Here is a 25460-nt window from a genome sequence, read left to right as displayed (position 1 = left end):
CATCTCTAGCTTGTCTCTCAGAATGGCAGGTAATGAGTGTACATTGCTGTGGCAGCCACACTGACTGAGAGGGTTTGGTATTCTCTGCTACGTGACTCAGAAAGAAAGGGAATTTGATGTGTGTGTGTGTATGCATGTCTGTCTGTCTGTCTGTCTGTCTGTCTGTCTGTCTGTCAAGGATATGTAGGGGTATATGTGTCAGGGGTGTGTATGTGTGTGTCTGTCTGTCGGGGGGCGGGGGTGTAATTGAAATTGAAAAGGCCAGTCACCATTATTTAAATCTTACGCATCTCATTTTACAAAAATCCTGTTCCCTTATGAGAATGTCACTGGATATAAGCAAAATCTACCCAACATAGTGTTAAGTCCTCAAAATGGAACCATGAGCTATTTCCTACCTTGTGAAGATTCGACCAAAAATATAGCCAGTAAAATCTGTGGGTCCTGGGTGTGTATGTCCGTGGCGTTTCGTATACATCTCTCTCTCACAACAATGTACTTGGCCATTTAGGCTCTATACTTAAAAGTTACCTGTGATGAAAGTATCTGTAATATTGTTTCCTCAGGTCTTCCAGAAAGAGCTGGGGAAGAGGACCAGCAGCGTGCAGGCCCTGAAGCGCTCTGCCAGGGAGCTGATAGAAGGCAGCCGCGATGACTCCTCCTGGGTCAGGGTCCAGATGCAGGAGCTAAGCACCCGCTGGGAGACCGTGTGTGCGCTCTCGATATCAAAGCAGACGCGGCTAGAATCAGCCCTGCAACAGGTAAAGTCCGCATAACTGAGAGTGCTGTATAATGGGGAAAGTCCTGCAGTAGTGGCAGCCAGAACAGCTCAGGTGGACTAGTGGGGCCAAGCCTCACCCTCACCCTCATCGTAGACGGTCATCAAGGAAGTCTAATCTGTCTCATAACTGTCTGCGCCCTTCTTCATGTTTCTCTGGTGAATTTCAAGTACTCAGCAGCAAGTACTTACCAGGGGTATTTACTGATATCTGCTTAGTGTTGCTTGAATGAGTCACTTGAGAGTCCCACTAGCTGCCACGCACTGAACACTCACCTATGAGATGAACTAGGCTTCCCGTGGGCCCCTTACATCTCTCCTTATATTTGAAAAATTTAATAATGTATATCCCTGTCTGCTTAATAGGAGTGATGTGTATAATTAATTTAAGCTAAGACTGCTTCATTGGGAGGGGCCATGAGTGGGTCTGTAAATGTCACCAACAGGTACATTGTAAAATCCTGTTTTGTGTGTGTGCTAACTGTTAGGCAGAGGAATTCCACTCTGTGGTCCACACCCTCTTGGAGTGGCTGGCAGAGGCAGAGCAAACCCTGCGTTTCCATGGTGCTCTCCCAGATGATGAGGACGCTCTCCGGACTCTCATTGAACAACACAAAGTGAGTAACTTCCAGTACAAAACAGGACACTGAGCAGGGAGAGAGAAGCAGCCCGGGACTGCTCGTAGCCAATGCGAGAGCCGTTTGTTTGGTTTGGTTTTGCTTTTCCTTCCTGAAAAGAAATCAACCATCTGGTACACTTGAGACTGTCTCTCTTCTCCCTGCTTACACACCTGAGCAGGTACACCTACACACCTGGTTAAGAAGCGGTCTTGTGAGCTTCCCTCCTGAGAGAAAGTAGTCACTGTCGACCTAGGCTCCATGCTTCCTGTCTCCGGGCTGCGTACCTGGGGGATCATTCAGCTTCTGCCCAGAGTAAAGTTATTCCGTCGCAATTGTATGTGTATTTCAAGAATGAAACGTCCTAAGCGAGCAGCGTGGCCTTTACAGACGATCTCACTAGAACTGTGTTTTAATAACTTTTACATCTGTATGCAAAGCAAGCAATTCATTTAAAGCATTAAAAGATTATTCTTAAGCCTCTTTTACTCTGGGGCTTCCTTTATTTACTTGGTTAGCTTGTGTGCATCGTGGACCACCACGTTCTTATCAGAAGGCTGGTGTTTGCCCTTGCCTTCCGTCTCGTGGATCCTGGGACTCAAACTCAAGGCTTTGGACTTGAAGCACCTCATTCCACTCACCGAGCAGGCTCTCTCAGCCCTTTTAATCAAGGGCCTTGTAAAAATTCTTGTAAAGAACTAATTTATAATGTAGGTTATAAATTTAAAGCATTGATTTCATAGTGTTGCATAGCTAACCGGGCCGTGGGGGTGGGGGGGTAGCATGGCCTCGGGTCACCAAGGCAAGCTAAGCTCTTTTCTGTCGCAATGCTTGAAACTTGGCCAAACCCACACAAGAGTGATCCACATAACAGATGTTTTTTAACCTTTGACTGGGAAAGTCAGATATTCACAGTACTCACACCCCGATGCAGTATTGATGTCCGAATTTCCGATTCATTCTAAAGACTTTTTTTTTTTTTAATAACCTGACTTTCAAGGTCACACTGGAAGTCTGTCTGTCATTCTGCTGTAGTGTGTATTACATCATCTGCTTCTGACTTTCATTACTGCCCTTCCTCAAAGGGGGTCGGCTGAGTATAGCAAGGAAGACATTGTCTTGCTGTTTGGTAGTAGTGCAGGCTTGCCTGGCATGGCCTGGAGGACGGAAGTGCTTTGTACACTGTTTACCTGTGAGGCTAGACTGTAGGTGGGAAAGGGGTCAGGCTCATGGTGAATCTTAGAATCAGCTCAGTAGTCCCAAGTCGAGTTTATATCGCCATGGCAACCAGCCAGCATCTGATCCTACAGCAGACTGAAGTCCTTCCTTCTTTCTGTAACGTGACATGAAGTGAATGTCACAGCAAGGGCCAACAGCTAACAGAAGTGTCCGCCCCACTACAGGAGTTCATGAAGAAACTGGAAGAGAAAAGAGCAGAACTGAATAAGGCCACCGGGATGGGGGATGCCCTTCTGGCCGTCTGCCACCCTGACTCCATTACCACCGTTAAGCACTGGATAACGATCATCCAGGCCAGGTTTGAAGAGGTCAGTGCGTCCGACGTCATCTGTGGTAGCGGTGACTGTGGAGGGGACAGGGAAACGGGGAGCCGAAGCCTTCATAGGAAAGCATCCCTATGTTTCCATCCAAGTGCATCAGCCCCTGAAGGGGCCTTTGGCTAGAAAAGTTACAGGACCTGCAGCTGTGTCCGTGAGCCCTTAAGTGGCAGATGTTTGGTTCACTGTAGGTTTTGTCCCATCTGTCCGCTGTGTCTGGGGAATAATGCCTCGCTGAAGAATGTTCCGGGGGCCTTGTATGCTTGTGGAAGTGAATGGAAGAAGGCAATGGGAATTGAGCTTCTATTTAAGCTCTTTAGCACTTTAGATTGTACTGCTTCTGAATGCTGCCTGGACCGAGCACGTTTGGTCCTTTAGAGAAGGTATACTTGAACAGGAGAAAGCACAGGGAATGAACAGGAGTAAACCCAGATGCTAGGTACAGCACTAACGTTCTCCCCAATGACAGACATCCTCGAAAGGGGACTCAGTGCTTCCTCAAGCTGGATCCGAGTGCCACTCACCAGATCTAGACTAGCAGAAAGCTTCGTAGGTCTAGCCCAGAAGGATCCTCGGTTACTTTTAAATGGGTTTAAAAATGTGTGGTTTATGTTAATGAAACTAAGTTGCAAGAACCTGAGCTAGCCTCTGTGTCCCTGCAACAGGTGCTGGCCTGGGCAAAGCAGCACCAGCAGAGGTTAGCAGGGGCCCTGGCCGGGCTCATTGCTAAGCAGGAGCTGCTGGAGACTTTGCTTGCATGGCTGCAGTGGGCGGAAACCACACTGACTGAGAAAGATAAGGAAGTCATCCCCCAGGAGATCGAAGAGGTGAAAACCCTCATTGCAGAACACCAGGTAAAGAAGCTCCATCCCCAGCTGTTAACCATCACCTCCGGTGTCTCCTTTCATCCCCTGCTAGGCTGCTGGGCTTCTCCAACAGATTCCTAGACTAGTGGGCTTCGTGCCCTGCAATTGTGCTACAGCTGGTCTTATTTTAACTTGACTCTCCCTCTGGGCAATCTGATCTTCTTGTTGTGGCCCTGGCCTGCATTTATTTCCTTGTTTCCTATCTGCTTTTCCTCTGTCTCCTCAGATGACCAACCATGAATATGCCAAATGCTTAGAAGGGCATGCCTTCTCTTCCTCTGAGTAACTACTTACCCTGCGCACCTCACCCATTTTAAACTCTGAAGTGATGGCGTTATATGTGCCCTGATTCATAGTTTGTTTAATTACTGGAGCTGGAGAGATGGCTCAGAAGTTAAGAACACTTAAAGAGGCCCTAAATTCTGTTCCCAGAACCCACACCGGGCAGTTCAAAACCACCTATAAATTCTGTATTGGGAACTGCAGCGCCCTCTTGTGGCCTCTGCAGGCATTACACACAGGCGGTGTGCATATTGGCAAACAGCAACATAGGTACACAGACACACATCCATGTAACTAAAAACAGAACTTTAAAAATGTTAAATCTGTGTTATTGCAGTCTACATGGCCCAAAGTACCTCAGGTTATATTCCCTATGGATATCATAATTATCACGGTGGCTCAAGTTTCCCGACCTAATAAGCGTTTGTCTGCCTCGTGTTTTCCCCGTCACTTTTGATAGCAGCCTCTGCCTTTCCTCAGCCAACATTCCCAGCGTGTAGGGACCAGTCGGCAGTAACAGGAAGCCAAGGAGATGCAATGAGGAATGGCAGGATACTGAGCCTTTTTAAATGTAACTTTAAAAATGTAACTTTTTAACTTCCCTAGCCTCGGCCCCTTTAAAAGTCACTCCCTGTGACTGTTATGAATCTATGTGCTTAACATGGCCATCTTCCGCCACTGTGTGAAAAGCCATTTAGATGTTTAAACCGTGTGGGCAGAATGAGCCAAGGTGGGAAAGTTTTCACTTAAACCCCTGGTGGAAGACCTTGGAAACTCAGACCTATCAGATGCCAGATAGCTAGGATGGCTGGCACATGTTGTTTTTTTCTGACCAAAAAGTGACAGTTTTGTTTTAAACCTGAACTTGCTTTTGGTCCAGTGGCACGCTTTGCATTCTCTGGAAATCAGGAAACGCGCCTGGCTGTCACAGTCACTTAACGTGACACTCCTTTAAAAATGACAGCACAGCCCTTTCACTCTGGGATTTTGTCCATCCTAATGCTGATATACTCTACACTTTGATTTAACTGGCACTGTTTTTCCTTTCAGACCTTCATGGAAGAAATGACCAGAAAACAGCCCGATGTTGATAAAGTTACCAAGACCTATAAAAGGAGGGCCGCTGACCCTCCGTCATTACAGTCTCACATCCCTGTCTTAGACAAGGGACGAGCTGGAAGTAAGCTGGGGCCAGGTTATTAAAAATAAAGACGGCCGAACAAGCCAGTTCCTTTTTTTTTTTTTTTTTTTTTTTTTTGAAACCCAAGAGATAGTAGAGACTCTGTGTGAGCAGTCCACTTTTAAAGGTTTCCTAAAGAAAATGTGGGCTTTAAGTTTTTAGCCTTTTTTTGTTTGTTTTAAAGTGAAATAGAAGGCTGCACTCAGGTGCCTCTGTTTAACTTTGTTTAAAGTATGCCTCTCAGATTCGAGAAGAAACTGGGGAAGGTTACAAGGATCCAGACCATCACTTCTTGGGACTGATTCTTTCTCCTTCTGGTGTAGAAGTAGCAGCCAACCAAAACTGACCCTGATCTGGGCGGAGAGCAGGGTCTGACTCTGTCCATCCTCCTGTGGCTGCTGCCCTCTTTCCTAGTCTCCTAAGGAGTCCTAACCCACAAGACAGCATTCAAAACAGTAGCTGTTAGCTCCGAGAATGTTAACAAGCACAGTATACAATGTAGTGCATGTTGTATATTTTTGAATGGTGTCATAGTTTGTTTTTTTTTAAAGTGGGAACAGAGCTACTGTAATTACTGTGCTACTCAAGGAGACCAGGGGGTTGTATAAATGGAATACTGGGAGCTCCATGCTGTCCCTACCACGGACCTGCTGGGAAGCATAATCATTGAACAGTTTATCTGGTTCTCAGGGTTTCCTCCTCTGCAAAAGAGGATGCTTTATAGTGTCTTTGGACTAAGTGAGCTAGCACACACTACTTTCAAGCATGTAGCTACCCATAAACATGAGCCTGAATGAAGTATGATCTTAGGCCAATAATTTTTCTAGGCCACGTGTAGCCATTTGGTTACATGGGGAGAATGCACTGTGAGCATTGTTTTATGCTACTGTGGACACTTGTGAAGACAGCCAGACAGGAGAGCGAGCGTTAAGTCAGTAAGCACTGATGTGTGCATATGAGAGGAAGGCAAACGTCCTCAGCGGAGAATGGATTTGGGGAAAGGGTGGGACCCACATGCCTTCTTGGCTTGGCTGTCATTGGTGACGCATCCCACTCTGGTTCTGAGGACACCACTCTTCAGCCTTCTTCTCTAAGAAGGATAGGTGCTGCCTGTAACATATCCTAATGTGTCCCACTGTGTCACCTCAGCATCAGAATGGCATGAATGTACCTAGAAAACACATTTGAAACATTACGTTTACCGAGTTTCCAGTGTTTAAATGGCCCCCGTAGAGATACATTTCGGCAGCACATGAGATCAGAGTATGAACCTTACTAAGAATAGCTAACTAAGTTGGGGTGCTTTTCTTTGCAGTACACAGTAGTTAAAGTCAATCTTGGCTAGGAGCCAAAATAACCACCCCATCTCAGTGCTTGTCAGCACCCCAGATGTTCCGCCATCCTGACTTGAAGTTGTGTTTTAACAGGGAAACGCTTCCCAGCCTCGGGCTTGTATCCATCTGGATCACAGACACAAATCGAAACCAAGAATCCCAGGGTTAACCTGCTGGTGAGCAAGTGGCAACAGGTCTGGCTCCTGGCCTTGGAAAGGAGGAGGAAGCTCAATGACGCCCTGGACAGGCTGGAGGAGGTCAGAAACTCAGACTCCCGTCTCCATGTTGTCTCCCCTGTCTGTGCGGCACTGCTCAAAAGCGTGGCTTTCTCTCCCTTAAGAAAATTCTTATCTTCTGATTGCTACTTCTCTTCTGAAACAAACACTCGGACTGTGTCTGTTTCTATAAGGGGCTCATCTGTGGGATTTGGATCCAGGGAACCAAAAAGTAGGAAACACGCGCCGCTGATCTCTGAGAAAGACTTTCTAACTTGGCGGGTCTGCTGCTGGTTCCACCTGACAAATACAACTGGTCCCATATGTATCCTATGGCGGAAGGTTTTGGCGTGGAATGTGAAAATGTTAGACGGCCAGGCAAATGGGGGTAGCTGGTAGGACAGACAGACTGGATGGGTATACTCCAAGACCTGCACTGTCACGAAGCCGTGGCTGTCACTCTGGGCACACACCTCCGTGACTGGTGGTATGAGCAGTTTCCAACATAGGGATTTTATTTGCAAAGAAAAATCAGTGACATACTGAAATATACCTTATAAGAAGTCATTTGTAAAATCATATCCTCTTTGAAACAGGAAAAATGTATATTACCTGGGGACCATTATCAGTGGCTTTATTCAGCCAGCAGAAAACAGAATTTGATGCTCACACCCATACATGCAAGAGGCATCCCTGAGTGCTAATGGATCATTATGAGAGGGAGAGGGAGAGATACGAAGTTGGAAGGGGACAGGTTGGGGACATGAGACTTAGAGGGAGAACCTGGAGTGGATACGATTGTGGCAGTTTGTTGTGTACATGTATAAAATTGTCAAGAATAAAGGCAAATTCTAAAGACCATTCAAGCACAGCACTGACAACAGCCAAAACCCTTCACTCTTTTTAGCTGAGAGAATTTGCCAACTTCGATTTCGATATCTGGCGGAAAAAATACATGAGGTGGATGAACCATAAGAAATCTCGAGTCATGGATTTCTTCCGGAGAATCGATAAGGACCAGGATGGCAAGATCACTCGGCAGGAATTTATTGACGGGATTCTGTCCTCCAGTAAGTCAGATGGCGGGACAGGGCACAGCATGAGACTGCCAAGCTAATAATCCTGTGTTGCTCGCAAAGTGTCACCTTCCAACTTGACTGGGAACATGCCAGCTCAGAAGAGCATGTCATACTTTGAGCTCTTGAGTCAGACACACCACTGTTTTGTATGGCCACAGGAACATCCCTTCACTGTCCTCGACCTGTGTTATTAATACTAATACTAATTAATATTAATACTAAAATTACTAATAGTCGATTGTAGAAGTCTTTTGTGTGTTAGCTGTCATATAAAAGCAAATCAATAAGTACGGATCTCTTGATAATTCTAGTTAATAATTATGATCTGATAATCACATCAATAGGACATGAGTGCCCTGAGACTGCTTGCTTGGAAACTCTACAAAAGCAGCAAGTGCTGCCAACCACTGAGGGGTCCGCTCCAGCCCCTCCCCCTACTTCTTGAAGATAAATTTGCATCGTATACATTGACTTATTGCTAAAAATGAGGTGACCACCCTGACAAGCCACATTAATATCAAAATACGCAGTCAAATATGTCTTGACAAACTGCCTTACTAGCACCGCTTGGTACATTTCAGAGTTTCCCACCAGTCGCCTGGAGATGAGCGCTGTGGCAGACATCTTTGACAGGGATGGTGACGGCTACATCGACTACTATGAGTTCGTGGCCGCTCTGCATCCAAACAAAGATGCATACAAACCCATCACAGATGCTGACAAAATCGAAGACGAGGTACTCGTCATTGGCCCTGTTGCAGCAGGGCGTCCCTGCACCCTGCAGGGCTTCCCAGTTTCTAGCCCCCCCCCCCCCCCCCCGTGAAGTTCCAAGGTTAACGTGAATGTCACGTCTTTGTCTTTGACAGGTCACGAGGCAGGTAGCCAAGTGTAAGTGTGCCAAGCGATTCCAAGTCGAACAGATCGGTGACAACAAATACAGGGTAAGTGTCCCAGGTGACTCTGGCCCTTCTGAGGACAGAAGCCAAAGTGCGCTTCAGTGGGATCTACACTGTGTGAGCGTCAGTCTGATGCTTTTCACTGTTTCCTAAGAACCCCAACTGTTCTCATGTGGTCTCAAGACAGAACGGTGTACAGAACCCCACCGTTTTTGGTTTTTTCATTTTTAAATCACGTGGATGACTTTCAAATTATATAATGCGTATGTTCCATAAGGAGCTTGCGTTTGAATAGCAGGCCATATTTTTTTTAACATCTATAATATGCACAAAAACCTGTAATCTTTTTTTTACATTTGTCTATGGTGTGTGTGTGTGTGTGTGTGTGTGTGTGTGTGTGTACACGTGTGTGAGTACACGTGTGTGCGCGTATGTGTTTTGAATGCCACCACATGCACAGCACTCAGAGGACATCTCTTGGGGAGCAGTTTTCTTCTGCTGCATGAGATGTAGGGCTGGAACTCGGGCCCTCAGGCTTGGTGGCAGTGCCCTCGCTGTCTGAGCTGCCTCACCCCCACATATACCACTCTTAAAGTATATTACTAATTACCTAATTACTAATTAAGGTATATTAGTAATTACAAATTACTGAAAGTAAATACTCAAGTCATATATTCAAGCTGTCCCACGTTACCTCTTATTTTGAAGTGATCAGGGGTAAGCTTCCAGGGTCTAAATGACAGGGACTCCAAGCCAAAATCACGGGGGTAAAGTTTTGTTACCTTTTTCTAGAAATTAAAATCATCCATTTTATAAATACGAAGAAGATTCTGTTTTCCCCATTTGCGTAGTAACTTTGGCTTTCGTTCAGAATATAAGTGGACTTGGTTCCCATTAGAACTGAGCAGTGTGGTTTTCCCATCCTGTCTGTGTTCCTCTCTTAGTGAGCAGCCGGGAGGCGCATGTTGCTGAGTGAGCGGCCTCAGTCTCCTTACAAATGCAGTGCGCGTGCGCTGGACAAGGTGCCCATCTACCGTTTGACTCCAGCCTGAAAGCTTCAGCGGTTTTAGCTTTAGGTTTCGATTTGAAACCACTTAATTTCAATTTGAAATCTGAAGATTTTTCAATAAATTTGTAATAAAATAAAATTTTTTGGTTTGCAACAAGAGAAAATGCGAACCCGCACACCTTGAAACTAAATACTGTATCCTGAAGTACAGGGCATGAGTGTGCGTATGTGTGTGAGAGAGACTGAGTGCAAGGTATTATGTAAGTGTGAACATACATGTATATGTGTGTGTGTGTGTGTGTGTGAGAGAGAGAGAGAGAGAGGGAGAACCATATAGAAAGTTTCCTTTTGAACTAATTTTGTCTTTCTTGCATTTTTCATTGTTTTATCAGTTCTTCCTGGGAAATCAGGTATAAACCAGTGGAATCTCAAGTTCCCAATGATTTTTTTTTTTTTTTTTTTGAGTCTTTAATTCATAGTCATCAAAGCTTGCTATGGCCAGTCCTTCCATGCTGTCTTGCTAGCTACTGCAGTGTTGGTTGGTGTGCAGTTTCTGTCAGCGCTATCACAGCCTCAATCCAGGATTCCTCTATCGCTTTGTGCCTCAGACGAGGAGATTACTTTTAAGCAAACCAGATAATGGACGGTAGCTGATTAGCTCACCCGGGCGATGCAAGCAACAATGTTCAAACCCCACTTTTCATAACACCCTTAACAAACTCTGTGCCAGTACACAAACTTGATTCTCCAGACATCACTGTGTCTGACTGTTCAGGACATATGGCATACAGTAGCACCAAGCAGGGACCATGGGAAGACAAAATATCAAGAGAGGACCATCAGGCCCGTGAGTGACGCGTGCGTGCCCCATAATTAACTTGTTCTGAGTTACTGATTTATGGTGGTGCATGCCAGGTCATGTCTTCTGCTGTCTTGGCCAAATGTTGTGTAGACATTTAAATCACCACGGACTGCTTAGTGGTGCTGTGTCGTGATCAGAGTGATTAAAATGTAAGCAGGAAAGAAACTACATTTTACCAGGCGGGCACATACTGAAGATGCTTTGAGCCCACTCTTCTGTAGGGAGCACACCACATTAGACAGTGGCCTCTGCCCTACTGGTAGTCACACCACACACACACACCTTTTATTAAAAATAGATTCTTTTTCTCACATAGTAGACCCTGACTAGTATCTCCTCTCTCTGTTCCTCCTGGCTCCTCCCCACCTCCTCTTCCATCCAGATCCACTTCCTTTCTGTCTCTCATCAGAAAAGAACGGGCTTCTGAGAGATAGCAACAAAACATAACAGAGTAAAACACAGTAAGATTAAAGAAAAACCATCATACCAAAGTTGAACAAGGCAAGGCAGCAGAAAGAAAAGAAGGCACAAGAATCAGAGACCCACTCGTTCTTACTCCCAGGTGTCCCTTAAAAACACCAAACTGCAAGCTGTGACCCACACATTGAGAACCTGGGGTAGACCCACATAGGCTCTGGGCATGCTGGTCCAGGCTCCAGCCACTCCATCTTAAGTTGCAAGTCACCTCTTACCTCCAGATTCCTGTAGGCAAACATTTAGAGTAAAATGATTCTGTTACCTCGAATAGAATTTTCTCAAGAAACATTTGTAATTGGCACATAATAGTCATTTCTATTTATGGGGTACCATGGGATAATTAAGGATGAAGTCAGGATAAAACATCTATCTGTTAATAACAGGTAAAATGTCACTTCTTCAAGCTTGGCATTTTCTTAGTCAGCAGGTAGGGTAATATCTTGTTTTTTCATAGAAATGAGAGAAATACTTTCCTTCAAAGATTTTATGTGCTGAAAGTACAAAGATCATTAGTCTGTTTTTCTTGTGTCATGGTTTGGCCTTGGGGAAATTGGAGGAGTTCTAAGACACCAGTAGTTGTCTGGAGAATATCTTTCAAAAGTGCAATCAGAAGTGCTGAGTTTAGTAGAACCAAAATATCATTTTATAAACTGTCTTCAGTTGTTTCCTCAAGTCTAATTTTGAACCTGGTCTTGAACAAGATTTATCTGATCCAATTATCTGGTTCCTTAAGGGTAATTTTCTTCACACCCCCTCTGCCTTTTGCTTACTAGCAGCACAGATTTTTTTTGTCTCTAACAATATAAACACAGGTTTCCGTTTTTTTAAGCCTACATTTCAGAAGCAGTTCATGCATAGAGATATTTAAGTTTTGGTGTTTAAAGAATTATCAAGCCTTTAATCCCAGCACTTGGGAGGCAGAGGCAGGCGGATTTCTGAGTTCGAGGCCAGCCTGGTCTACAGAGTGAGTTCCAGGACAGCCCGGGCTATACAGAGAAACCCTGTCTCGAAAAACAAAAAAAAACAAACAAACAAAAAAAAAGAATTATAGGAAGAGCTGAGACCAAAGATGCAACAATGTATGCCACCCGAGTCCCTGCTGGACACTTCAGTGGCCTTCTGAGTTTAGGTCCCTGAATCGAGGGCTTTTTGATAGGGTTCTCATCCTAAAGTGTAGCATTGAGGATTACAGAAAAGTAGCAGGGCGTCTCACCATATTGCACGCCAAGAAGCCGTTGGCATGTTGCCAACCATTTGTTTTCTTTGCCACTTGCAAAGTTGCTAAACGTGAAATTCAGTACAGTGGTTTTCACAGCTGGACCTGAGCCTCTTAGGAATGATTTCCAGGTATGAAAATCATTCTCAAGGACTTTCAAATCATGGAAACCCATGATCAGAGCTGCCTGTGACCTAGCGCTTGTTCAAGCCTTGCAGAGTCTGCACACATCCAGACGATTGGCGCCTCACTGAAGGAGCACCAGTGGTACAAACAGCTCTGAAAAAAGACCCTTTAGACCTGAAAGCTGTGTCCTTAATAATTTGTTGGTACCTGTCTTGAGGTCGCAGTAATCTAAAGTGGCAGGGTTAATCCAAACTCTAGCTAATTGGCTTAGCGGACCGTTAGAGAGGCATAGCCATACGCATTCATTACTTTATTCTCTAAGTTAGAACTTTGCTAAGAAACACAAAGGGGCTTAAGATTCCCCCCCCCCCACACACACACACACACACATCTCAGAGGAAAGCAGTTTTAACTTGAGAGGCAGTTTTCCCAGTCCATTCGATGAAGTCCTTAGCACCTCATTTTGTGCGAGCCCTGGGCAAGGGGACCTGCGCTTATTGTCATGGCTGCACCTAACTTCTGGAGACATTCACTGTTCTTGCCTTGTGAGAGTTGTTACTGTTACAAGAAAGAAAAACAATTTGTAACTTTAGTATAAAGCTTCAACATTATACTTGATTAACCTTTGTGGTCTTTTTTTTTTTTCCCCAAACTGTTTCCTTTGGGCTAAATCGGCATGCGGTAGTCTAATGTAGACTGTTACAAACTCCCTTTGAGATTTCACTAATTAATCACCATGAACTAAGCAAGCACTCAAGTTGGTTGCTTACGCTACCGCAAGCTGCATGCCATTCTTGGGCTTCGAATCGGTACTGACAAATAGAGGTTCTTTCTCTCTCTGCTGCCTAGTTTGGAGACTCCCAGCAGCTGCGACTGGTTCGGATCCTGCGAAGCACGGTGATGGTTCGTGTTGGAGGCGGATGGATGGCTCTGGATGAGTTCTTAGTGAAAAATGATCCATGCAGGGGTAAGGAGACCTTCTTGTCAAGCTGTCAGCACCGTGAAAGCACAGTCGTGTTGGGTGTCCCACAGTGAAAGCAAACTGGGCCCAGCCTGAGTCCCACAGCCAATGGCTCCCAATGGCCTGTAAAAACACGATCTCTGTCTTTCATTCCTCCACTAATTGAATACATTTCAGACACGTAGGTAGGAAATACAGTCTGGATTTTTTGTGTAAGACCTTTCAGTCTACAGTTTTCAGAATGGACACTTCCATTCACCAAGACAGAATACTAGAGAGTAAACACTTAAAAGTCAGATTTTTATGAAGTAAGGGGAGAAGGGGGAGGGTGTGAAGCGGTACCTAAAAAGAGCAAGCACCTAGAGGTTGACCTGCAGAATATTGGAAATGTAAATACTGTATTGTGGCTTTCCTTATCCACCAGCCTAGGGGTTTTAGCTTCTAATATTCCTATTTTGTCTCGTGAAAATTATAGTATTATTTGTAATTATATTTATGTGTGTGGTATGTGTATGTATGTGACAATGTCCACAGAGACCAGAGGTAGCAGATCCTCCAGAGCTGGAGTTGCAGGTGGTAGCGAGCCACTCATAGGCACTGAGACCAAACTCAAGCCCTCTGAGGCAAGAGCAGTGAGTGCTCTGAACGACCGAGCCATCCTACCAGCCCGAATAGTTCTGTTTCTAATGTCCCATAGCTAGTGGATTCTTAATTGGTCATATGCACATCTGATTACAGTTCCCAACTGGTTGTCACCTACTCAGTAAGCACACGTTATTTTCTGACTTTACAAAAGAAAACAGTAGGGTTGTGGTGACTCGTTTTAATCTGTGAGCTTCTTATAGTCCTTTAAAAATGTCTGTTCCAGCTTTGCCTGTTAGGCTACCAAGTGGGAAGCCAAGCAAGCATCTGGATGCAGCTGTGTCAGCGTCAGCAGGCCTGTCGATATTATCAAGGCCAGCACGCCCTGCTACACAGCCACACAGTAGCCCTGCTCTTTGTTAGGTAAAGATACAGCATAAAGAGAAGTGCAACAAGGCGGAACACTCTTGATTCATCAGTCGTGCTTACCAGACACTGGGGCTGTGTCTGAGCAGTTATGTTGCCAGGCATTCTCACTACAGTACAGACACAAAGCGTACTTAATACAAACCCAAATGGTTTACTATCCTATGCACCAGGAGTATATGGGGTGTGTGTGTGTGTGTGTACATGTGTGTGTATGTGTGGGTATGTATATGCGTGTATGTGAGTGTGTGGGTGTGCATGTGTGTCTGTGTATGTATCTTTATGTATGTGTGTGTATGTGGGTATATATGTGTGGGTGTGTGTATGTGTGTGGGTATGTGTATATGTATGTGCATGTGTATATGTATGTGCATGTATCTCTGTGTATGTGTGTATATCTTTTTGTATGTATGTGTGTGTATGTGGGTATATGTGTGTGGGTGTGTGTATGTGGGTGTGCATGTGTGTGTATGTGTGTGGGTATGTGTATATGTATGTGTATATATCTCTGTGTATGTGTGTATATCTCTGTGTATGTATGTGTGTGTATGTGGGTATATGTGTGTGGGTGTGTGTATATATATATGTGTGTGTATCTCTGTGTATGTATGTGTGTGTATGTGGGTATATGTGTGTGGGTGTGTGTATATATGTGTGTGTGTATCTCTGTGTATGTATGTGTGTGTATGTGGGTATATGTGTGTGGGTGTGTGTATGCACGTATGCACACGTGTCTTTGTGTGTGTGCATGTGTGTATATGTGTATATGTATGTGTATATGTATGTGGATGTGGTGTGAATAAAACAATATGAGACTAAATTGAGCACAAAATTAAAATTATCCAACCAGAAAGTGCAATCAATCACCATGAGATGCATAAGGCTGCTGCTGGTCTGACACAGCATGCTGTCCACAGAAAGCTTCTTAGAAGCAGAAAAATTATGTGCTTTAACAGTACATATAATACGGTAAAAACCTAAACCAGCAACTTAGTCTTTGTTAGCACGGCTACAGCATTTTGTCCTATCTGTAACTATGTTTCACTTTTCTGTGACTGGTATTCCAGTAGGCTTGCTCACCACAAACACATCAGTGAGGTTGTTGCACTGTGCCCTTGAGACGGGTACATCAGCCAGGTGATAGAATTCCCTCAGCTCCATTAAAGCCCATATTGCCATTTGGGGTGCAATGGACTGCACTCTGCAAAGAATGCAGCCTGGGGTAAATGCAGCTCTGAGTAGGACACAGCAGTGGAGACATAAACCACCCAAGGGATCACAGAGGACAAGCTAGCATGACTGGCTGAGCTTTCGCAGCTGCTTCCTCCCGGTTGAGTTGGACCTCGCAGGGCTTCTTCTCCTGATGTGCCTTCTCTCCTAACTGTGTGCTAAAGGCTGGATCTGAGCTCCCTCTGCACATCCAACCACTGTACTTTGTTTCTTCTGCTAACAGCATTCTTTGATGTGACCGGTATCCTGTGTCGTTTCTTCTAGTTCACCATCACGGGAGTAAAATGTTGCGTTCGGAATCAAACTCTTCAATTACTGCCACTCAGCCTACTCTAGGTCGGCACCCCCCTCCCTTGGCTTCTCCCTCTCCCTTTTCTCTATCCACCCTCACATTCCCGCTTTCATGATTTGTTTTAATATTAATACGCTTCATTCATGCGTATGGCTTAACTCACATGCAGCCAGCTGGGGGCTTCTAGTCATCAACTCTGAAAACGCAACACGCTAAGTGTTACACAAGCGATCAAGCACATGCTAACACGTTGCCCATCGGGTCCTTGTGGAGTGTTCTCCATGTGCATATGTGTTTGTATGAGTGCTACATCACCTATGGCCTCTAGTGGATTCCTGGGTCTGGTGTTCGTTACTGCATGTTGGTAAAACTGTTTGTTTGGTTTTTTTTTTTTTTTTTAAAGGCCTAAAATTAAAATGCTAGCTTTCTCACTTGAGTGAAAATTATGAAAGTTTTTATGTTATCTTCATGACTAACAAGCCATCTCTGATTTTATATAATTGTTTAATCCTAATGTTAAATACCGGCATTCTCCGGACCTCAGCAATACATGTAAAAGACACGGCCCTGACTTCCTGACGTGTCTACTCAGTGTGGTGTAAGGGTAACAGCGTGTGGGCATCCGTAGCTGGTGGACTAATGGTGGCATGAGCTTTCCATTTTTCATGCTGACTTTGTTTTACACTGGCTATTCCTGCTGGCGTCTGGTGTTAGAGTAAGCCCACCCCACCCCCCATCTCCGCGGCCCCTCGTTTCGAGAGGAATGCATTGTGAAAGAATGCATTTTTAACTTGTTATGCTAAGTTGGAGCTGGCATGGCAAAAAGATGTCCTGGAGATTCTCTGCGTGCTGTGTGGTGCCAGGTGGCCCTCCCTCCCACAGAGACTGAGTTGCTTTCTCTTCCTGTTTGTTTGTTTGTTTGTTTGTTTGTTTTGCCACCTGCGTGCAATCCAGCTAAAGGAAGGACCAACATGGAGCTGCGGGAGAAGTTCATCCTAGCAGACGGTGCCAGCCAGGGTATGGCCGCCTTCCGACCACGAGGCCGCCGATCCCGACCTTCATCCAGAGGAGCTTCCCCCAACAGATCTACTTCCGTGTCCAGTCACGCCTGCCAGGCAGCCTCCCCACAAGTGCCTGCCGCCACCGCCGCTGTCAGCACACCCAAGGTAGGACTCCAGGTGTGGCCCTCCCTCCCATTGCACCAGTCGTCCACAGCATACAGGCAGGTGTTTTTTCTTCCCCTAGTATTTGTGGGACCAGCCGCATCTATTTGTATCTCTTCTCACCGTATTTTTAAATACGTTCTGCCCAATGACCCATGAAGCTGTTGTCTGTACAAGGTTACCTGCCTAGGGCCTTTGTCATTTAAAGCTTTTTTTTTTTTTTTTTTTTTTTCTATTCCAATGCCTTCAGCTCTTGCCTTCTTTACCCATGTAATGTGACTCTGCCATGAAGACCTCTCTTCTGTGGGTTTGTTTTTCACCTGCCGCCCTTTTCATTTGATGTACCGTTGTTCCGTGCAGATTCTCCATCCTTTAACACGCAATTATGGTAAACCATGGTTGGCAAACAGCAAAATGTCAACTCCCTGTAAAGCGGCAGAGTGCCCCGACTTTCCCGTATCATCTGCAGAGGTATCGTAAGGCCCCAGACCGCAGTCTTAACAGCCTTCTCCGGCTGGCACTCACCTACTAACACTGCCTCACCGATGCCCTTGATGTGTGCACTTCTGATAATACTACACCTTCCTGTTAACTTCCTGCAAAACGGTTCTCAGGGGACATGGAAGTAAGGGGCTGTCAGGAAAGGCAGCGGCAGCTTGACGTGTCCCCACCATGGAGCCAGTGTTCTCTGTAAATCCAGCCTTATGAAAGTTGTCACCTAATGTTGGTGGAATTCTCTTGCTAATAGACATAATTTGAGCAAGAAACTTAGCACTTCCCTTAGATGAGAATCAGAAACAATGTCATTTGCAAGAGAATTACTTAAAAGAATTTTAGCAAGTTTCCCCCATGGATTGTCTCTCTGAATGCATGTTCATCTCTGCTCGTTCACGCCGGCCTGGTGTTCTAAGTGCAGGCATCAGAGGCATAGGAGTGGGACTATAGAAAGCTAACTATCATTTTCAGAAGGTGTCTGTATTATATTTCAGTAACTAATATTATTTGAGTATTCTGTAACTTCTCAAAATGGCAGGTACAGAGAGAAGTGTAGGGAATGTAACATTTGTCAAGATTGACTCACGTGTTACGTTGTTCCCATTCAGTTACCAATCAGCCATCTGTTTTTCTAAAGAAATTTGTGTGAATTGATCAGGCTAGACACCATCTCACATGCTTGACCCAAATCACAGTAACAGGGGAAAGTTCCTAAGCGCCCTTTCTTGGAAACAAGGAGTTATTTTTGGCCTAATGGTTGGAAGAAAGCCAAGGCCCTTGTATAAAAGAAGCACTTTTTAAAAGCCCATGATGGTTTTCATGACTGTTTTGACTGGTTCCCAGTTAATCCTCACATTAATTACAATAGGTGGACAGAGGAAAGTCCCTTGCCTTCTCTTCTCGGTGCCAGTTCCTGAGTAGCCAAGTAGGAAGGCTGAGACAACACAGACTCCCCTTAAATGCCCCTCTCCTCCTCCTCCTTCCCCTGGGTCCCAAACTCCTATGTGCTCCCACTTGCGGGAGCAGTCACAGATTGCACCAAGAAATGTCTATGAGTTGTTGAGACTCCATTGTGTAAAAGCTGAAAAGCCCTTGTCCTCACACCAACACTTGTTTTAAAGGTTTGAGGATAAATGTCTGTGTTCACTTTTCTTTAAGTAGCAATGGCCCCAGTTAAAGTAGGGGCTGGGGAAATGTGAGACCTGAGTCCATATCCCCCCACCTAAAAGCAAGGTACTTGGGGTGGAGAATGGAGGATAGAGACAAGCAGTGAATCAGTGCTCTCAAAAGCAAAGCGGAAGACAGTAAAGGAAGATGCCAAGCAGGCCCTAAGGCCTCAACATGGGCTCATTGTGCACATGCCCGTGATGAAGTCCTAAGTCCATTAGCTGAACTAATGTAAAAGTATGTCAATTTTAAAGGATGGCCGCCTCACAGAATCTCAAGAGCAGTGTGTGTGTTTACACAGTAAAATCCAAACACTCACAGGGGAAGGCAGGTGACCTTGGCTTTCATACGCCCCTGAGTGACAGATTCATAGTCTTGTTCCCTCATGGACAGTTGACATCCCTCCCAAATGGGCAGTGTGGTAGGTGTGCAGGTTAACTGGTTAATGTACGTAAAAGCAGGGTGAGAATGTTTACCTATAGAAATCGTTCATAAGGAATATTCTGGAGCTGAGTATGGGTAGAGCATGCCCATTATTCCAGCACTTGGAGTGTGAAAGGGGGAGGGTCAGGGTTATGGACCAGCCTCAGCTACACAATGAGTTTAAGGCTAACCTGGGCTACATAACTGTTAAAAAAAAATACCACCTTCACGTAATTTTTTGTATAGAATACATGGGTAGGAATCATACTAAAACCAACAAATACAAAGTCAAAGGATAACATCAGAATCTAAAGCCATATATAAGTTCTACTAAGAATTTTAAGCCCTAGTGAGAAGATAATTCTAAAAATACAGTCATTATTTTTATAGATTTGTTTCTCTATGGCTCCTTGGCTGTGTGCTCATTGGCAAATAGAAGAGACCCCTGATACTCAAGAGAGTTTTGGTTTTGACCTCAGGAGAATTTCTGAAACGTCACAACAGGAAACCTGGCTTTAGACTTATCATACTGTCTTCAAGTGGCTCCATATGTTTTCAAGTGACTCTTCAAAGTTTTAAAGTGTCTCCAAAGTATTGCCTCTAAGTTGTGTAGGCCCTACAGAGTGACGTTGGATGGTCGGTCACAGCTCATTTCTGAGGATTTCTTCCCCCAAGCTTTTCTATCTCGGGGTAGTTTTTTTCTGCTCCCATTGCTCAGTTTCTGTTTAATGTCTGCCTTGTTTTCCTGAGAACGTTGAAGGCAGCAGAATGGTGGAGCATACTAGCCAGCTCCCTGTCCCCTCCTCTGCACAATCCCCACCCTGGTGACAACTGTCTAACCCCTTAAAGATGCCGGTCTAAGACACACTAACAACCCACTGTTTCCTCACCGTGGCTTTTGTGTTTTCTTGTCCATCATGAAGCCATTTTTTTTTTAAAGAAGGTTTCCTTTATCCGAGTAAGAAATTGGGGAGGGGGGAAGAGGAGGAGGAGAGCCGATGGGAGCTGCACACCTCGATTATCTGAAGCATGTCTCCCTCCTTCAGAGGGCTGACTAGATGTCCAACCATGAGCAAAGTGTGTCAGTAGATATCCTGCAACTCAGGCACAGTCTTAAGTGGTCTCTGCGCTGGTCACATACAGGGAACGCCAATCCAGGGAAGCAAGCTGCGACTCCCAGGGTACCTGTCAGGGAAAGGTTTCCACTCCGGGGAGGACAGTGCCTTGATAACAACGGCAGCTGCCAGAGTCCGAACACAGTTTGCTGGTGAGTGTTGGCATTTGTTCCTATCAACAGTGACGGGAGGAATAAAGCTCCCTCTCTCCCTAATTTAAAGAGAAAGCATTTGATGTTGCTGTGTGCTTTTGAAATAAAATGAAGCACTAATCCCCCCAACACACACACAGACACAGGAGATAAATGAATCATAGGAACAAGAGACTAAGCTTCTGGAATACACCATGGAAACGATAGGGCGTGGACATAAGTCAGTACTGCGTCCTTTGCTCTGGGAGCCTCTGTTGCCACCCGGGGAGCATGTAGGGCTGTTCCAGGTCACTGGGGAAACCCAGGCACTGGGCCTTCCATCTCAGAGTAGTGAACTCAGTGACATGCCAGCACTGCCAAGCTCTGAGCTCAGCATGAGGGACAACTTTCACATTCTTTAAGTCACTTCCAGTCAGACAAGGCTTTCTTTTCACCTGAGAGTCTGCCGGCACCAGGTAACAAGCAGGGCTGCAGGGGACATCACCTTCAACAGCAGGGGTGTCCACCTGTTAACAGATCCGTTTTAAGTTCTTAAATGGGGTAAGCCAGAACTTATTTGATGTGTCAATCTAGGTGTTGTTATTTAATGTCTACTTAGAACGAGTCTGCCTACCCTTGTGTGATCATGAAAAGCCACAAGACCAAGAGATTTTTATGCAAGCGCTGAGTGCAAGAAAAACAGGCTGATATTAAACGTGGTACTTAGTACAGAAGAGTAATAAAGGTTCTCATCTCTGTCCTCCAACCTCTCTTTTCAGAGTCCAGGAAGACGCCCAGCCGCCCTGGAAGCAGAGCTGGAAGCAAAGCTGGAAGTAGAGCCAGCAGCCGCCGAGGCAGCGACGCCTCCGACTTTGACATTTCAGAAATCCAGTCTGTGTGCTCAGACGTGGAGACCGTCCCACAGACACACAGACCTGTGCCCCGAGCAGGTTCTCGGCCATCCACAGCCAAGCCTTCTAAAATCCCCACGCCCCAGAGGAGGTCACCTGCCAGCAAATTAGACAAATCTTCGAAGAGATAGTGCAATTGGCTCCAACCAGCCCTTCCCCAAGCATTTATTATTTAAGCGAATGATGTAAAATATGATGTAGAAATTACTGTGAAATATTGCAGGAAGGCGAGTTTTAAATTCTGCAGATGGCCTTATTTGTGTATTTGTCTTTTTATTTGATCTGTATCACTTTTTTTGGTCAGATTTTCTGGGGGGGGGGTAAAAGTCACATCATATGTGATAAGGAAGAAAGAACTTAACATGAACTAATGTTTCTGCACTGTCGAGTGTAGATCACACACTACAAGTCAGTTACTGTACCTACAGGTAAGTCCACATTCTGTCTGACAACCATAGCACTACATAGCTGACATTAAGGGATACCTCATGACACCTTCTATGGAAATTCTGAACAGCTAACAGACCAAGCAGGGAATTTTATTTTTATTTATTTTTTATTTTATTTTATTTTGCGATGCTCTAATTGTAAATTAGACAGAAGACAAAAGGAAAAACACAACAAGACACAGTTCTTCGAGCAGAGTCACCAACAGAGAATCAGAGTCACAGGAGAACGCCTCAAGCAGCTGCGGGTACCATGGCCTGCAAGCACCTCCCAGCATCCTTGGGCCTCTGTTTCAGGCACAGCCAGGTGTGCCCTGGGCATCAACCGTCTATGCTGTAAGAATGCAATGCTATGTGCATTCGTATAAGCGTGCAAGGTTTTGCTTTGCTTGGGTGGACAGCAGCCCCTGTACCTTTGAACTCATTTTGTAACAGCAATTTCGCTTCAAAAAAAAAAAAAAAAAAAAAAAGGAAAAGAAAAAAAAAAAGCTATGAAATAAAACACATCCCTTAACAACATCGCTATGGAATTAATTTTTTTTCCCCAGGGAAAACTGGTGTATTTTTTTATGAACAGTATCGATTTGGAGTGACCAAAAGATACTTGAAAAAAAGTGGGCTTATTTTGATTTCTCATCTGGAATAATCATGTTCTGGTATTATATCTACTTATATTTAATAAATATGCATTTTAATTTATTATGTATACTCACATACTAGAGAAAGATATTAGTATGCATTTAATAAAGCATATTCACTTGAACGTATGGAATACTTGGTTATTTGAAGTGAGCATTTCTGTTTGTTTTAAATAAAGGGTAAATAATAAAAATAATAATAAATAATAATAGTCCAACAGGAAAGGCTGAGAGGTGTGTAAGGTCAGAGCTAGAGGGGAGGTACCCGTTCTATAAGTGTTTGAGTAAATCCTAGCTGTATGCACACTGGTGTCAATGACACCTAGGCTACAGTACTCATGTCCTCATATAATCAAGGGAGATGTCTTAGGGTTTTACTGTTGTGAGCAGACACCACGATCAAGGCAACTCTTATAAGGACAACATTTAATTGGGGCTGGCTTACAGGTTCAGAGGTTCAGTCCAGTATCATCAAGATAGGAACATAGCAGCATCCAGGCAGGCGTGATGCAGGAGGAGCTGAGAGTTCTACATCTTCATCTGAAGGCTGCTAGCAGATACTGGCTTCCAGGCAACTAGGACTAGGGTCTTAAAGCCCACACCCACAGTGCCACGCCTCCTAATGGGGCCATTCCCTGTCTAAGTATATACAAACCATCACAAGAGACTTCATTATGAATCATGAAAAAAGCATCAACAGAGTGAGATACTTAACAAGATGACTGATTTTATTGTTAATATTATGATACTCTTCTATAATTTTTGTTTGTTTTTTGAGGTTTTGGGGGGTTGGTTTGGGGTTTTGGGGTTTTTTTGTTTTTTTGTTTTTTGTTTTTTTGTCTTGGCTTTGTTTTTCTGTTTTGTTTCTTTGTTTTATCAAATTACACAGTTTTCCTAAATAAGGAAATAGCACTCACTGTAACTAGGAAAATGGCAGCTGGCTCCTTCGGACATGTCAGGTCCCAGTACTCTCTGTAACTAGCATGCAGTTCAGAGAAGGGTAGTGTTGGTGCTCAGATACGTGGGAAAAGGATTATTGTTTTCCTCCGTGCCTAGCGCTGTCTCGTTCACGAGAATAGGTGCCTTGTCTATCCAGTGGCTATGGCCTCTTGTCAAGGCATGAAAAGGTCATCCTGACCACGAGGTGCAGCAATAGCTCATGCGTCTGATTACACACATCCGCTAAGAAGGAAGCTGGAGGGGCTATGTCCCTTTAATGCTTTGCAAGCATTGGGTTTTTACTTCAAAAAGAAGACAAGGGAATGGTTTTTGTTTCCCTTCGTCTGAAAACTGTTAAAGAGGTAAGGGGTCTCAGGGCTGGGGAGGAGAGGGATCGGTGGTTAAGAGCACTTGTTCCTCTTTCAGAGGACCTGGGTTTGGTTCCCGGCATGGCAGCTCATGATCATCTGTAACTCTCATTCTAGGGAATCCGATGTCTTCTTTGGGCCTCACTGGGCACCAGACATGCACATGGTACAGACACACATGTGCAGGCAATAACAAAGGCCAGAGCCTCCTGGTTTTTGTTTTGTTTTGTTTTGTTTTACTAGTAAATAAGCTTAAGGAAGATAGTTGGTTTAAGGTGGTTGAGAGAAGTCTTAAGAATCCACCTTGCTGTCACTGCCTTTGTGGCGACTTCAAACCATCGGGAGGTTTCCTTTCTCCCACATTTGTGCCACCAGAGTCAGAGTCCTGAGGAGTCCTCAGTGTCACTGAGTGTAGAACATCCCTAACCCACCTATGCACGTTCTTCCCTTCTCCAAATTTTTCTTTTTTTTTTTCTTTTTTCCTCGAGAGAACACCAAGCCTCATGCTACTGCACATACATACAGTCCTGGCTAACACAGGTTACGTCATGTGAGGTCAAGATCAGAGTGGGCTACATGGGGGGGGGGGGTCGAGTCTTAAAACTAATGACAAAAGGCAGGTCATTGGGATGAATCTCAACCTTGAAAAAGTCTGGCATATCAGAGTCCAAAAAAAAAAAAAAAAAAATCAAAAGCTACTAATAATCACTGTGCCCTGTTCACCTCTTTTAAAGCAATAGCTGGAAATGGCCGGGCCTGGCTACATGGCAAACGCAGGTTTAAAACTTGGCAGCTTCCCCTGGGTATCCAGGATGGACCTGTGAACAACATAGGGGAGGAAAGGGGAGAGTCTGTCCTCTTGACTTCATCATTCCAAAGTGTGTTCTTTATATTCACAAGTGATATACAGTGTGTCACAGTTACCTCCTTCAGACCATGCTTTGGTATGACTCAGGTGAGTGACCCTGTGTGCACAAGGAACACTGTCCCTTGCCCTTGGTCCTCCCCGACTACCTGATTTTTTTTTTTTTTTTTTTTTTTCCATCTGGGATTTTACAAGAACAGCAGGCACTGCGGGTTTTATGTTTCAGGACCTTAGGAAATGAGTTCCTCCCAGCCATGTTAAAGATGACTTGGGCATTGCTACAACCTGCTTGGAAGGAAATAGTGATGCCCGAAGCACGCGTGTACATGAACCACAGCGCTGAAGTTCTGGATGTGAGCTGCCAGACCACAGCAGAACTAGCAACACAACTCATGCCAATTAGTATACAGAGGTTGAGCATCGGTTAGGATGAGAACCAACAAAATAGGTTTGTTTTTTTTTTCTTGCAACATCTCCTGACATACTACATTAACATATGCAAAACTGCATGCACAAAGGAAATTTCCTCCTATCCTTTCGTCTCCCATTTCCTCCCTCCTCTGTCCTCTCTGCTGTGACTGTTCTTAGGAATAAGTAACTAGCCATCTAGTTACCCTAGATAAAGGATGAAGGACAGACAGACCAGATAAATGCCACTCAAATCTGATTTAGTGAACCAAAGTTTGTTGGGGTCAATGTTGGCACATAGATGACTCAAAAGTATCTGTCACCAAAAGATCACTCCAGCAGGATCACCAACTTGGAAACTGCATCCTTGCCCTCCCCTCTCCCCCCCCCCTGACTTTCAGAGGCTT

General features: G+C 44.7%; 1 protein-coding gene across 21 annotated transcripts in view; it reads left to right on the top strand.

Annotated features, from left to right (window-relative positions):
- Positions 1-22598, top strand: part of Dst (dystonin) — a 385515-nt gene extending 362917 nt beyond the window's left edge. For 7 of the 21 annotated variants that reach the window (XM_076915111.1, XM_076915104.1, XM_076915103.1 and 4 more), the window contains 16 exons: positions 567-761; positions 1267-1395; positions 2799-2942; positions 3617-3805; positions 5150-5279; positions 6707-6870; positions 7736-7898; positions 8489-8643; positions 8774-8848; positions 10205-10222; positions 13343-13460; positions 15957-16028; positions 16939-17150; positions 17508-17618; positions 20376-20499; positions 21258-22598. In XM_076915111.1, the coding sequence (XP_076771226.1) occupies positions 567-761; positions 1267-1395; positions 2799-2942; positions 3617-3805; positions 5150-5279; positions 6707-6870; positions 7736-7898; positions 8489-8643; positions 8774-8848; positions 10205-10222; positions 13343-13460; positions 15957-16028; positions 16939-17150; positions 17508-17618; positions 20376-20499; positions 21258-21520 (2262 nt within the window). In that variant the 3' untranslated portion in view covers positions 21521-22598. The remainder of the gene's footprint in view (positions 1-566; positions 762-1266; positions 1396-2798; positions 2943-3616; positions 3806-5149; positions 5280-6706; positions 6871-7735; positions 7899-8488; positions 8644-8773; positions 8849-10204; positions 10223-13342; positions 13461-15956; positions 16029-16938; positions 17151-17507; positions 17619-20375; positions 20500-21257) is intronic. The other 14 variants (XM_076915117.1, XM_076915113.1, XM_076915109.1 and 11 more) reach the window with 4 other exon arrangements.
- The last annotated feature ends 2862 nt before the right edge of the window (positions 22599-25460 follow it).

The sequence above is a fragment of the Arvicanthis niloticus genome, chromosome 17 (assembly GCF_011762505.2).
Source record: "Arvicanthis niloticus isolate mArvNil1 chromosome 17, mArvNil1.pat.X, whole genome shotgun sequence".
Lineage (NCBI taxonomy): Eukaryota > Metazoa > Chordata > Mammalia > Rodentia > Muridae > Arvicanthis > Arvicanthis niloticus.
The sequence above is the reverse complement of the archived record's forward strand: the minus strand, read 5'-3'. Positions and strand labels throughout refer to the sequence as shown.